The sequence below is a fragment of the Solanum pennellii genome, chromosome 8, assembly GCF_001406875.1.
Source record: "Solanum pennellii chromosome 8, SPENNV200".
Lineage (NCBI taxonomy): Eukaryota > Viridiplantae > Streptophyta > Magnoliopsida > Solanales > Solanaceae > Solanum > Solanum pennellii.
The window spans coordinates 5,398,585-5,414,009 of NC_028644.1; the positions used below are offsets into that span (position 1 = coordinate 5,398,585).

A 15,425-nucleotide genomic window follows, 5' to 3' on the forward strand; every position below is an offset into this window, starting at 1 on the left:
AATTTGATTGCTTATTTAACAACTAATACTAATTTTTTTTTCTTAATTATTCTAAGAGTATATATATTAACTCCCAAGTAATATACATTTTCTCGTTTAAATATTTTGTATATCATACTGTCATCTTACATGTTAAAGTATGTAATATATCTTATTTAAGGTGCATCACAAATATTAAAATATAGAAAATATATATTGTATAAGAAAAAATTAAGGAAAAGCTAATTAAGACACATTTAAAGTTTCATTTTCTTTTTCCTTTTGCGAGTTTTATTTGTAAATCATCATGTGTTTTTCATTTTCTACCTGAATTAGCCCGTGACAGTTCCAACTTCCAAAGCCATGTCTTATTTCAGAGATGAATCAATAACAAGAATGTCATGCAAAATCTTTAATAGTTCTGCAACACAGTGCATAATTTCAAAATAAACAACCGAAGTCTTAAATCAATAACTAGCATGAAATGTAAAACCATCTCTGTTCCCAAACAGAATATTCAAAACATTCATCCAGGTTCACAATTCTATGTTTCCAAGCAGATCAAATCTTTATAGTACCATAAAGCAAAGGCAAAACACAGCCTTGCTACTACATCAACCAAACGTGTCGTTTCTGTTTGTTCTTCCAAAATATTTTAGCAAAAGATTGAGAAGGATTGTGATAACGATACTAATCAACAAAATACACGACTTCTGCTTTAGATGATGCCCGTTGAAACTTTGTTATCTCCGCGAGTACGTTCAAAGATTTGTTAGTTTCCATTTGACGAGGCTTGATTACCATTTTCACCAGTGCTGGAGACTTTGCCAATAAAACCTTGATAAGATGCATTTCAACCTCTTCTAATAGTACATCATAAGACCTAACTGTTCTCAGATGATTAAATTTGATATCCGAAAAGCTTGCAGGAATCTCATCAACAACCTCCTGGGTCACACATACGAAATAATCTCCATCACTAAGGATGCATTCCTAAGAAAAATCAAGAAAAAAACCATCAAGTCATTACATACGAATATAAAAACAAGGAAAAGATAGAGAGAAAAATAAACATTAGTGATAACCTTAATTTCAATTTCTTCCAAATTTGGAGAGCTCCGTATTATGCAAAGAGCAAACGAAAGCTCAAAAAACACTCCAAGAGTAATCCAAGACATGAATAGGATTTTCAGACAGTTAAGAACTGATGGAAGCCTTGTTTGTATAACTTTAGTTGATCCATTATCGACCTACGAATAAAATGACAAAAATCAGGATGATTGAAATTCCAAAAAAAAAAAGCACACATGAAAATGCATTACCATTAAGTAAAATGAAGGAACATTACCTCAAAAAGATCCCAGCTGAAACACTCGAGAGCAGGAATAGACGAAAAAATATTGACAAAATCATCTTCGTCCTCTAGAACTAATTCTCTAGGCTTATATAGAACATTGGAAAGAACAAAGACATTTTCAAGATGTATATATTGTATATCGCCACGAAAGACAAATGACCTTAGCTTCGGAGCATTAATACTCATGAAGCACAGATTGTCAATGTCTTTTAGCACCAAATCCTCAAGCATCGGGCAATTAGATATCAAACTTTTAAACGTATCAGAAGATAACGTGACATATTTCAATATTAGCCTAATCGACTTATTAAATCCCTTAAAGAAACATGGAATTTGTATATCACATTCCTTGAGATACAAATGCCTCAATGCTGAATAATTAAAAAAGAAGTTAGGCAACCTGTATGGTGGATAAGTAAATGGAAGTTTAAGGACAAAATGTTGAAGATGATCAGTGTCGAGGGAAAAAATCAAACGATCAACATCAGGACACACTATTAGACTAATAATGTTGATGGTGACCTTCAATATTATTCCTCAACGAAATCTGAGGAAACTATCAAGAATTGGAATAAATCCAATGGTAAGGGACGTCAAGTCCTTGGGTGTTTTCCACACTGTTTGATCAAACTTTGCATGTGGAATTCTCCAGCAAATATATTGCCAGTCCTTCGAAAGTGTACTAACTCTAATAACATCTCGAAAAGACAACCTACTTAGAATGTTATCGATTAAATGAATGTTAAGGTTGCTAAGTCGATCAGGAGAAGGTAAACTAAGTCCTTGTTCATCCGGACGCATGACAATTTGTAGAAAGTAAACAAAAGTACGATAGGTAAGGTCAAAGTACACGCTACACGAACAACAAACAAACATGTCACAACTCTAAGATTAAAAGAAAAGATGCATAATAGGAGGCAAATGTAACCTTTTTCCATGTTTAAAAAATGCTTAAGAAATTATTTGTAGCTGACATTTGCATTGATTGCTTTAATCTGCAACTGTTGATGTAAATTTGTTTTGCTTAGGTTAAATCAAACAAATATAAAGTATTTTTGTATAGAATTTGAAAAAAACTTAGACGTTTAAATTAGTGATGTTATACTTGTTGTACTAGAAATTTATAGTATGTAGTGCTTACATCAAAATACTATAGGAATGACATGTGTTTGTTGTAACATTATAAATGAATAGATAATACTTAATAACACTTCCTTTAGCACTAAAGGTGTCATTTGATAGTATATATAAAAATAGTTTGTATGAAATTTTAGTACAATGTTTGATCGTAAATTTAACTCTGGTACAACTAATACTAGTCTTACAATTAACCTCTTTTGGCATATATGACCCCAAACATTTGTTGTAGAAGAAGCATAAAATATTAATTTAGTGAACTACAAACTTAATTTCAATATTTTGGTGAAACATAATAAAAAAATACATCCTGAAATTTTAATTTATGTATAAGCTATTAACAAGAATACCAAAATCATGAGAAATGGTATTATTTTGTTAATTCAAATATTCATATCCAACCCCATAATCAAACCTAAAACCATCAAGACTTGAATGAGAAATCAGATTCCTATAAATTAAAAAAAAATATTGATAGTTGAACAGGTGATATTCATTATTCAAGACTAAGCCATAAGTCCATATGCCTTTAATCTATGTTTTCTCAAGATAACATAATTAGAATTTCAGAAATATTTTACTTTTTCTTAATAGTGTAATTATTTGAAAAACTACAATCTTAAGGGAAACAAGTTTGAAATAAATTAATTTTGTTACTACCACCACCATTACACAATGAATTTAGATACACCCATCATCAGAGTATATTTGTTGTTATTGTTGTTTTAGTTAGGGTTTCTTCCGAGGGTGACTCAATGCCTTTAAAGATGAGGCATATACCTTAAACCCAAAAATTGAAGGGCCTAATTTTTTTAGTAATAATAAAATTATCTTAAGCTTTGTAGCAAAAAAAAGAAAGAATGATTCAAGGCGTATATGTGGTAAAGTGTTGAAGACTTGAATGCCTCGGCAAGTCTACCCCATGGTTGCTTATCTTGAGGATTATTGTGAACAGTCTTGTGGATCCTTTTATGTTTACCCCTTCTCTTATAAATGCAACTTATGATTCTCACACTTTTTCTAGTATAGGGTATGTGCAGCTTGGTGAAAATTGTGTACAAAAGGACTCAGTCAAAGCTCGGGCGGATTCTCCTGAACACTAAAAAATCTCGGTGGATTTCTCCGCTCTTTTATTGCTGGACAATGAGAAGGTCAAAAATAGACATTTAGCTGTAGAACAAAACTTGGAGACCCTTCATGATGTTGTGGACAAGTGTTTTGTTTACAGAAAGACTCTAACATTGATATCGATAAGTTGCGCATTGCCATGAAAATGATTAAGCAGAAAGGTATCTCAATGGTAAATCGCTTGATCCAACAAGTTGACTCTTTGAAGAGTGGAGTCAACTCCTCCAACAATGAGCTTGATGTTACAGTTCAGACCTCATACTCCAATCTTCCGTGGAATGTGGAATGTTCGTACAACACCTTCTGTGAGTAAGTGAATAACTCCCTCAAGTACTTTTGGGTTGGTCATTAACTCTACTAGCTAAATCTTTACTTTTTGCACTAACTTTCAATAGGGGCATGTACCTCTCTATCTCTTGGACTACTGGTTTTTTGTCTTTTTGACTCTTAGACTACTCTGGTATCTGCTGTCTTTGTTTTAATCTAGTATGCTTTTCGCAATTCTTTTATATTGTTAAAAGGGGGAGAAAACAAATCTATCTTTCTTACCGCTCTGTGAGATGGGGGAGATAAGACCGGGAGAGCTGCATACATCGATGAACTAAGACATGAAACTTCATGGAAGTACAATTAACTTTCTCAGTAAACTTGATTGTCAAGATTCCTATTAAAATTGTGATCAATGTTATCATTATAAAAAGGGGAAGATTGTTAACTTCTTAGAATTAGTTGATTTTGAAAATAGACACTTAATGCGTTGATCTCAATTTTCGTAGGTCACAAATTCAAAAAGGAAGTCATCAGCACAAACGACTTCAAGAAGGAAAATATTTGCTTGAAGTTGCAAAGTAGCATTAAAAAGGCAACCCTCAAATCTAAGGGACAAAAGAAGGAAAGGAATATATGGTTGATCAACATATAAATGAAAGTCTAAATGAAGTAGAATACTTACACACTTTGCAGACCAAATCATCAAGAAAGCAAAGAGACATGAATCTAACAACAAGATAAAAAGTATGTTGATCATACAAGAAAAAGATCAAACCAGCAAAATGAAAGCAGAAGAAGCGATTTACTTCATGGATACAGATCAACTAAATCGCCTCAATCAAGGACTCCCTAAATTGATCCTTGATTGAGATAAATCCCTTGGGGTTTTCCTTGCAAGAGCACATATCATCATCTACATAAATCAAGCTAGATTTGTAGTGTAAATTAAGCAACTTTACTTGAGCTTAGCCAATAGTTTTATTTTGTCTTTCATAAAGCATCGTAAACACGTGAGTGATACAATTGAAAAAAAAAAAGAAAAGAAAGAATCTAAGTGTAGGTATACAAGTTGAGGCAGTGTCAAGGTAGAAATTTGATTTGCATATGAGACATGATAAAGTTTCAAATTTCTATAACACGAAGATCTCTTCAAATCTCTTAATGAAAACCCTTAAATCCCAAGGGCACTGGACTAGACACAACATTGGTGATCCGAACAAGGATAAAACCTTTTGTGTCAATTATTTACTGCAAGTCTCTGTTATTGTTTATCTTCCTACCAACTTGCAAGTAAGTCGACTATCGATTACTGGTAGTTTACTAAGTGAATTTTAAATATAACCCTCCCGCCCCCAATATCACAATAAACTAAAAAAGAAATAAGGGCTTTAGCTAGATTCAAACACTAGTTTTGTGGGTGATTCCTCTAGCACAGGATAACTCTACACTCATTAAAAGTGCACTGTAAATTATATCTTTTTTTTGCCAGAGATAGATATACATGTATATGCACCCACACATATGAATGTGGATCCGCCTTTCACAACAAGATAAAGTTACTTCACGAGTGAAAATCAATAGTGCAAGTTTCAGGCTCTGATACGGCATGTAAAAACACAAACATTTATGCTAATAAATAAATTAATATATTTACATACCAGGATTTTGAACGAGCGTATCTGAGGCAGCAAACGAAATCAATCTCCCTTTGCCCTATCTTACGCTACTTAACTTTCGTGATTGAATTGAGTGAAGGTTTTAACCCTAATGAATAGAAAATGACCAATTTAAAGGATTCTATGAAAATGTTATTGTTTTTGTTGCGCAACATATAATCTAATGAAATGATGTAATCTATTTAATTATTAAAATAAAATAAAAATTATATGGTACAACTAATTTATGATATGTAATTATTATATTAGTAATATTAGTAGTGAATGCTTAAAATAATTACTATTTATAGCTAATATTTTTATTTCATAGAAAATATTAAATACACACAACTATCTACTATTTGGCTTTAATATTAGACATTTCTAGGCTAATCTTCATTTTCTCAGATAAATCGCGACTTATCCAAAAGAGGATAACTATTTGGTAGTTTTTGATTAGTTTTTCATGTATAAGTGTATTTGTTTCATAGATTTTTCTTTTATTTTAATCTCAAGCATTGTTACGGATGGTAATTGAGCGAATTAGATCAATTTTAGTCAATCTTATTGTGTCAAGATAACAAACGGTTCAAGATCCAATGCAGACTGAATTAATTGGATCAATATGAATTGAGCCAAAAAGGAGCAGATAATGAGTCAAGACCCAACTCAACTCAATTTTCACCAAGTTTAATTAATTTATTTGTTCTTTTAAACTATTTTAGTACACAATAGCATTATTGATAAAATTATTTTATGGATATATGTAAAGAATTATACTACACAACCTCCTACTTTTTCATTAGGGATGACAATGGGGCGGTGTAGGGCGGGGGCGGTGCGGGTTGAGCTTAACCCACAAACTTTTTAATCGCCCCGCCCCACATAACAAAACTTTTCATTTTCAACCCGCCCTGCCCCACCCTACCCCACATAGACCTGTCCCGCATGAACTCGCCCTGCATAATTTTCATAATAGTTTCTTTTTTCCTAGTTATGTTTGATACTAAAACTAAAATTCATAAAATAAATTCATTTTTTCCTTGAGTTGTATTAATTTAATAGGATAGTGACTTTAAATTTTAGTTTTTAGAGGTCAATTGAGAATCATACAAGAAATTGTATTATTTTTTATGAATCATTTTCATTTATAATCTTGAATATTTTAGTAGCTTTAATGAATTTATCTTAATAAATAATGTTCTATCATTCTATGACATGTAAGAAGTTAAAATTAAGTTTGAACCCACATAAAATCACATATACGCGCAGCCCACCCTGACCCACATTAATTAAAAAGAAATCCACTTCAACCCGCCTCGCGTCCGACCAGTTCCACATAACCTTAAGCCCGCCCCGCCTCACATAACCTTAAACCTATCCTGCCCCGCATGCGTTTCGCCTTATTGCCATTATTATTTTTCATGGTCGTCTAAAAAAATGGTAATCAAATTAGTGAATATAAATGCCTTACAATTTACAAAACCATTTATGTTTATAAATTTAAAATTTATATATAAACAAACAAAAAACACTCTCATATATATCATATAAAATTTTTGTCAAGAAAATTCAAATGAATATACCTTCGCCCCTTCTAGATTCGCCCTTGCATAGAAGTGGCTAAAATGCAGGAATTTTGTGTCAATAATACTGAACAAATGATATCTCTTGATATTTTCTAGATCTCTTATATATAAAAATGACGATTTTTTTTATTAAAACATATCACAAAATCCAAAAATTGAATTTGTAACTGACCTATAAAATGAAATTTAACTATTTTGAGGTATTAAACATCACATGCAAAAAATATTAAGTGGACTGAATTGGACAAATCACATTAATTTTACTCTCTTTTCATAGTACTATATTAAATTTCCACTTTATTATAGATAATTATTTCAATCATTTGGATCTCATTTATTCTTAATATTATTACTTTTTTTAATTTTGTAAATTAATCAAGTTTGTAAACCTTCAGAAAAAAAATTCTTTAAGTGCAAATTAATGAAATTTATCATTTTTATTTATCATTTTTTATAATGAGAAAATAAATAACCAAATTAAAATAAAAAATACATATTTTATCTCTAAAGTTTTAGTAAATTTATAATCACATTAATCTATAAGATTTCTATTACATGTCATATTTCAATTTTCTGTTTATTTTTATTTTTTTTATGTTGAATTAAATTGAATAACGTAAATTGATACGGAGAAGAAAATACAACTAAGGAACCAACATAATTAATTGCCCCCACCCACTCACCCCACTCACCCCACTCCATATTGCATTTCTGCAAAATTTAATTTAATAAGAAAACCTCTCCCCCCCCTCCTTCTTTAGTTCCCTCTTTCACTCTGCGATGATGAAATTGAAGACTTCAAAATCATACAAATTTGTGTTCAGCAGTTGAAGGATAACGTGTGCGCAAAAGGGTATTTGATACTTTTCTAAATTTTTTTAGATGTTTACAGTAGTAATTTTAGTTGTTGATAAGCTTAAAATTTGCTTTCTTGTTTTTTTTAAAAATTAAATCTTTCTCATTTGGGTGTTAATTTTGTGAAATAGAAGCCCTATCTTCCATTTTGTACTTTTTATTGTGGTAGATGTTAGTTTTCTTGGGATTTTGGAATGTAGAAAGAACCCTATTTTTCTTTACTAATTTTTTTGTTTTTTATATGTTGGTTTTACTGCATAACGTTTCTTTTAGGCCGAGGGGATATCAAAAATCCACTCTGAAACACCACAAACAAAGTTAGGAGTAAAATGTTGTGTACATGCTATCCTTTCTAGAACTCTCAAAACTTAACTTTCTGTATGGCTAAGGAACTAGTCCAAGTTATGTATATAAATTGGACATGATCCTTCCTCACCTATGAAGAAGAAAATAGAGAAGCATCGCCCAATTTGGGATTCGTGAGTTGATGTTTTATTTCGAAGTTATGTTCTGTGTTGAATTTCCTTAGGAGAGGTTGAAACATTGAGTGGAAACTTACTTTCTGTCTGGTTAGTAAATATTTCTTGCTTGTTAAGAGAGTAGTCCAAGTAAAAACGAGAAGTATGTTGGACATGTTCCTTTCTTAAGAAGATGCATCATCCAATTTGGGATTCTTGAGTTGATGTAAATTTTGAAGTTATGTTGTGTGTTAAAATCTCTTAGGCGAGCTTGAAGTATTGAATGAAAACATACTTTTTGTATGGTTAGTAGGGATTTCTTGTTTGCTAAGGGATTTGTCTAAGTTAGACCGACAAGTATATATATGTAGGACATGATCTTCGAGTTTCTTCTTCACGTATGAGGAAGGATCATGTCCAACATATATACTTGTCCGTTTAACTAAGACTAATGCCTTAAGAAAAAAAAATTCCTACTAACTGGACAAAAAGTAAGTTTCCATTCAATACTTCAAGCTCGCCCAGAGAATTCAACTCACAACATAACTTCGAGATAAACATCAACTAACGAATCCCAAATTGGGTGATTCTTCTCGAGTTTCTTCTTCACAAATGGGGAAGCATCATGTCTAACATATATACTTCTCGGTCTAACTTGGACTAATTCCTTAGCACACAAGAAATTTCTACTAGCTAGACAGAAAGTAAGTTTCCAATCAATGCGTCAAGCTCACCCAAGGAAATTTAACACACAACATAACTTTGAAATAAACATCAATCAAGAATCCCAAATTGGGTGATGATTCTTCGAGTTTCGTCTTCATAGATAAGGAAGGAGTATGTCCATCATACTTCTCGGTATAACTTGGAGTTATCATATATTATTATAAGTGGGAAGCATCAAAGTACAATGTTAGATTACCATTTTACCCTTATATTAAATAAAAATATTTAATTAACAAAATATTAAATAATAATCATATCATATTGTACTTAAAATATTTATTTTTACATGAAATAAATACATTAAAATGATAATTATTCATTAATAATCTTCTAAAGAAACTGTTGTCTCTTTACATTCCCCACTATGATCCTTGTCTTTTCATTTCATATATGCATTTCTTCTTGCTTTTTACATTCTATTTTATTATGAGTTTGATAAAGAGTATTGGAATATTTTTTATTTTGGATGCTGCATTGTGCATGTTATTTTAAGTTATTTTTTATTTTGTTACTTACTCCTTACTTATAATATAGTTTATGATGATTGACTAATGTTTTAGATTTTAATCTCTGATGAAAAATAAAATTTGTATTTTTGTGTCAATAGCTTATGAGATGATTTTTTTTTTTGTTATATGGAAAATCAATTTATGAGATGCTTCAGTGTCGATCGCATAGAACTGTACTTTGAGTTGTGCCAATACAAATGGGGTATGTCACATTTCGTTCTGACATAATTTTTTTGTCAGCGCAATTCTTTGTCTGAGTTTTTTTTACTATTATTATTATTATTATATTTTGTCAATAGTAGGTCAAATTTATTTAATTTTCATATACAGATTCATGTGAGTTATTTGTGTATAAATCTAATTAACTATTGAATTTTTTTTTGATAACAACCAGCATAACCCAATAAAAAAAAAATGTATTTATGAGCTTTGGCATGTTGAGTGATGTGATATTGCCTATTCAGTTTCACTTTCTTTGTTTGAATTTAATTTTTTTAATGGAGTTTTCATCCAAAAGAAAGAAGGAAGGATAACAACCCATGTTAAGAAAAAAGGAATGCATACAATATCATATTTTGGTTATTTTACTCATGAAATTATATTAACTTTCTTGCTTTAGTTTTAGTTGATTATTTTAGTTATTTGATCCATAGTTTATCCCTCCCTTTCTCATTCAAAATTTGTATTACTCATCACTCAAATGTCATAATATTATTTTTATCATTTTTTTTATTTTTCAAATACAATTTTAACAATACAATTCGACAAAATATAAAAAAAATGTTGAATTCCTTTTCTAAGAAAAATATATTATAATTGCGATGAGTCATATCAAATGAAGTTTGTTTAGGAATGTAATATTGATTGTGGTGGTAGGACAAGTGTTTAATTGATGATATGAGTGTATTAAGTTTGTAATCTATGAATTTATGACGTAATTGTTTTTAAGTTTGGATGTCATTGATTTTTGAATATATTTATTATATATTGATGCAATTTTTAAAAATACTTATGCTCACTGGAAAGGGGTACACGCACAACGTGCATGTCCAAATACTAGTTCTTTAATAAGAAAGAAATTCCTAAAAGTAAGTTGCAAATGTACATTATGAAACTTAAGTGTCCTCAGGTGATTAAATGTGATATTCGAGAAGCTTGCATGAATCTCATCAATAAACTCATAGGGAACAAGTTCGAAATAATCCCCATCACTAAGGATACATAATTATTCTTCTTGTAGCATAAATGTTTGGGGTCATATATCCCAAAAAGGTTAACTGAAATAGCATTATTAGTTGTACCAGTGTTAAATTTATAGTAAAACATTTGTACTAAAATTTAATACAAGTACTATTTTTATATATACTACCAAATGACTCCTTTAGTGTTGAAAGAAGTGGCAAGTGTTATCTATTGATTTACAATGTTGCATAAACACATGTCATTGATATAGTGTTTTGATGTTTACACTCACTACTATAAATTTGTAGTACAATAAGTATAACATCACTAATTTGAACTTCTAGGTTCTCTTCAATTCTATACAAAAATACTTTATATGTGTTTACTTTAACCTAATCCAAACAATTTTACATCAAGAGTTGCAAATTAAAGAAATCAATGCAAGTGTCATCTACGAATTATACACCTCTTCTTTTATTGTTAAAGTTGTGACATGTTTGTTTTTTGTTCGTGTAGCATATACTCTGTCCTTACAAATCGTATTCTTTTATAATTTTTACAAATTATCACGCCTCTAGATGAACAAAGACTATGTTTACCTTCTCTTGATCGACTTAGCAATCTTGCCATTCATTTAATTAATGACATTTTAAATAGGTTGTCTTTTCAAGATTTATAAGAACTAGTACACTTTCTATGGATTGGCAATATACTTGCCCAAAAATTCCACATGTTAAATTTGATCAAAAGGTCTGGGAAACACCAGAGGACTTGGCATCCCCTACCATTTGATTTATTCCTATTCTTGATTTTTTCCTCTGGTTTCATATAGGAATAACATTGAAAGTTATCCTCGATTTTACTATCTAAAAGTATATCCTAAATAAATAATCTTCGATCTAACTTGGACTAATCCCTTAACAGGAAAGAAGTTCCTACTAACCAAAAAGTAAGTTTCCCTGAGAGAATTCAACAAATAACATAACTTTGCAATAAACAACGATAGACTCAAATCATATATCATTTAAGAGCATCCATGAAATGTAAAAACCATCTTTGTTCCCGAATAGAGTATTCAAAACATTTACAATTCTTGCTTCCAAGTAGAGAAAATCTTTTTAGTACCTATAGCAAAGGCAAAACGCCTTACTACTCATCAACCAAATGTCTTGTTTCTGCTTTCACTCTCAAAACATTTTAGCCAAAGATTAAGAAGGATTTTGATAACGATACTAATCAACAAGATACACAAATACTGCTTTAGATGATGCCCGTTGAGACTTTGTTATCTCCACGAGTACATTGAGAGATTCATTAGTTTCCATTTGACAAGGCTTGATTACCATATTCACCAGTACTGGAGACTTTGCCAATAAAACCTTATTAAGCTGCATTTTACCCTCTTCTAATAGTACATCATAAAACTTAACATTCCTCAAATGATTAAATGTGATATCCGAAAACCTTGCAGGAATCTCATCAACAACCTCCTGGGGAACAGGTTCGAAAATAATGTCCATCACTAAGGATACACCCCTAAGAAAAATCAAGAAAAAAACATTATGTCATTACATACGAATATAAAAACATGGAAAAGATAGAGAGAAAAATAAATATTAGTGACGACCTTAATTTCAATTTCTTTCAAATTTGGGGAACTTCGTATAATGCAAAGAATAAACGAAAGCTCAAAAAACTCTCCAAGAGTAGTCCAAGATATGAAAAGGTATTTCAGACAGTTAGAGCTGATGGAAGCCTTGTTGGTATAACTTCTGTTGATCCATTATCGAACTACAAATAAAATGACAAAATCAGGATGACTCAAAGTCAAAAAAAAAGTACACATGAAAATGCATTACCATTAAGTAAAATGAAGCAACATTACCTCAAAAAGATCCCAGCTGAAACACTCGAGAGCAGGACTAGACAAAAAATACTGACAAAATCATCTTCATCCTATAGAACTAATTCTGTAGGCGCATACATGACATTGGAAAGAACAGGAACATTTTCAAGATGTATCAATTGTATATCGCCACGAAAGAAAAATGACCTAAGCTTAGGAGCATTAATACTCATAAGGTGCGTATTGTCTAAGTCTTTTAGCACCAAATCCTCAAGTAACGGGTTATTAGAGATCAAAGATTCAAACGTATTAGAAGATAATGTGACATATTTCAATTTTAGCCTAATTACTTATAAATCCCATAAAGAAACGTAGAAGTTGTATTTCACATTCCATGAGATACAAATGCCTCAATGCTGAACAACAAAAAAAGAAGTTAGGTAACCTATATGGAGGATAAGTAAATGGAAGTTTAAGGACAAAATGTTGAATGTGATCAGTGTCGAGGGAAAAAATCAAACGATCAACATTAGGACACACTTTTAGACTAATAATATCGAGGGTGACCTTCAATATTATTCCTCTATGAAACCTGAGGAAACTATCAAGAATGGGAATAAATCCAATGGTAGGATATGTCAAGTCCTCTGGTGTTTTCCACACTGCTTTATCAAAGTTCACATGTGGAATTCTCCTGCAAATACATTGCTAGTCCTTCGAAAGTGTACTAATTCTTACAACATCTCGAAAAGACAACCTATTTAGAATGTCATCGGTTAAATGAATGTTAAGGTTGCTAAGTCGATCAGGAGAAGGTAAACAAAGTCTTTGTTCATCCGGAGGGGATAATCTGTAGAAAGTAAACAAAGGTACGATGGGTAAGGTCAAAGTACATGCTACACGAACAACAAACAAACATGTCACAACTCAAAGAATAAAAGAAAAGGTTCATAATAGGAGGCAAATGTAACCTTTTTCCATGTTTAAAAAATACAAAAGAAATTATTTGTAGTTTACATTTGCTTTGATTTCTTTCTGCAATTCTTGATGTAAATTTGTTTGTTTTAGGTTAAATCAAACACATATAAAGTATTTTTGTATAGAATATGAAGAAAACTTACAAGTTTAAATTAATGATGTTATACTTATTGTACTAGAAATTTATAGTATTGAGTGCTTACATCAATACACTATAGGAATGAAATGTGTTTGTCGTAACATTATAAATGAATAGATAATACTTGACACTTCCTTCAACACTAAAGGTGTCATTTGGTAGTATATATAAAAATAGTATTTGTATGAAATTTTAGTACAATGTTTTACCGTAAATTTAACTCTGGTACAACTAATACTAGTATTACAATTAACCTCTTTTGGGATATATGACCCCCATAACATTTGTTCTACAAGAAGCATAAAATATAATTTAGTGAACTACACACTTAATTTCAATATTTTGGTGAAACAGAATAAAAAAATACATCATGAAATTTTAATTTATGTATACGCTATTAATAAGAACACCAAAATCATGAGAAATGGTATTATTTTGTTAATTCAAATATTCATATCCAAACCCATAATTAAACCTAAAACCATAAGACTTGAATGATAAATCAGATTCCTATAAATTTAAAAAAAAATTGTTGATAATTGAACAAGGTGATGTTCATTATTCAAGACTAAGCCATAAGTACATATGCCTTTAACCTATGTTTTCTCAAGAAAACATAATTAGAATTACACAAAGTATACTATTGTTCTTTTTTGAAAAAAAATTAGTTTTGTTATTGTTGTTTTAATTAGGTTTCTTCAGAGGGTGGCTCTATGCCTTTAAAGATGAGGCATATGCCTTAGGCTGCCAAAATTGAAAAGCCTAATGTTTTAGTAACAATAAAATTATCTTAAGCTTTTTGTAGCAAAAAAATGAATTTTTTAATTTGTATGGAACTCTTTTATATGGATCAATTTTAAATTTTACTTTCAAATGATATGTTTAAGAATACAAGATTAAAAAAATATTTTGGTATAATTATATCTTTAGTTTAATATCAAATAAAACTATTTTTATGAAAAAGAAAGAAATAACTTGAATCTCCAGTAAAAAAATTAATTAAAATTTCGGCCTCAGACTTATTTTTAGCTTTAGGACAATATCTAGCTTGAGCCGTCACTGAGTTTTTTTATCAATTATGTGTACTTACTGTTGAAGGAAGCTTGACGACTGATGGGACAGGTCGAAGGAACAGGTCCATCGAAGCAGACTGACGAGTTAGAGTTAGAGTCGTACTAGGATTAGACTACTAAATCTTAAGTTACGTACAACTAAGCTATTGACTATTATAGGAGTCAACTAGGATAATGTATTAAATTTGTAATACAATACTACTCATGTAATTATTTGTATTGTAGTAGGACTCTTAGTATAACTAGAATATGACTATTTTCCTATATAAGGAGATTGAAACTCAACATTATAATTGTAACGACCTGTTTAGTCGTTTTGAGCAGCAGATTTATTTCTGGAAAAACTGGCTAAGATTACGGACATCACGATTGACCGTCATAGGCACGACGGCCCGTCACAGATGTTTCGTTTCAGCATACTTAGAAATTCTGAAATTGGGTACTGAAAATCGACTCTCTGTAATCGGTGACGGACCTGCAGGACGTGCCGTCACATCCACGACGAGCCGTCGTAAGCTCCCGTTGCAAAACACTTCAACTCTTG

The 15,425-nt window shown here is 30.8% G+C and overlaps 1 protein-coding gene across 1 annotated transcript; it reads right to left on the reverse strand.

Annotated features, from left to right (window-relative positions):
- Positions 1 to 669: 669 nt before the first annotated feature.
- Positions 670 to 14,949, reverse strand: LOC107027443 (F-box/FBD/LRR-repeat protein At1g13570-like). The gene is made up of 6 exons (XM_015228611.1): positions 14,899 to 14,949; positions 12,583 to 12,636; positions 12,094 to 12,335; positions 1,328 to 1,736; positions 1,065 to 1,229; positions 670 to 972 (listed from the first exon to the last, which is right to left on the reverse strand). The coding sequence occupies exons 1-6, from the start codon at positions 14,947 to 14,949 to the stop codon at positions 670 to 672; spliced, it is 1,224 nt and encodes a 407-aa protein (XP_015084097.1).
- Positions 14,950 to 15,425: the final 476 nt, after the last annotated feature.

Excerpts from the sequence above, each read along its gene's own strand:
- LOC107027443 (XM_015228611.1), bottom strand. The coding sequence starts at position 14,949 with ATGGACCTGTTCCTTCGACCTGTCCCATCAGTCGTCAAGCTTCCTTCA. Across the intron at positions 12,336-12,582 it reads GGCTTCCATCAGCTCTAACT|GAGGTTGTTGATGAGATTCC; the intron begins GTCTGAAATACC and ends CCTGTTCCCCAG. Across the intron at positions 1,230-1,327 it reads TCAGCTGGGATCTTTTTGAG|GTCGATAATGGATCAACTAA; the intron begins GTAATGTTCCTT and ends TTTTATTCGTAG.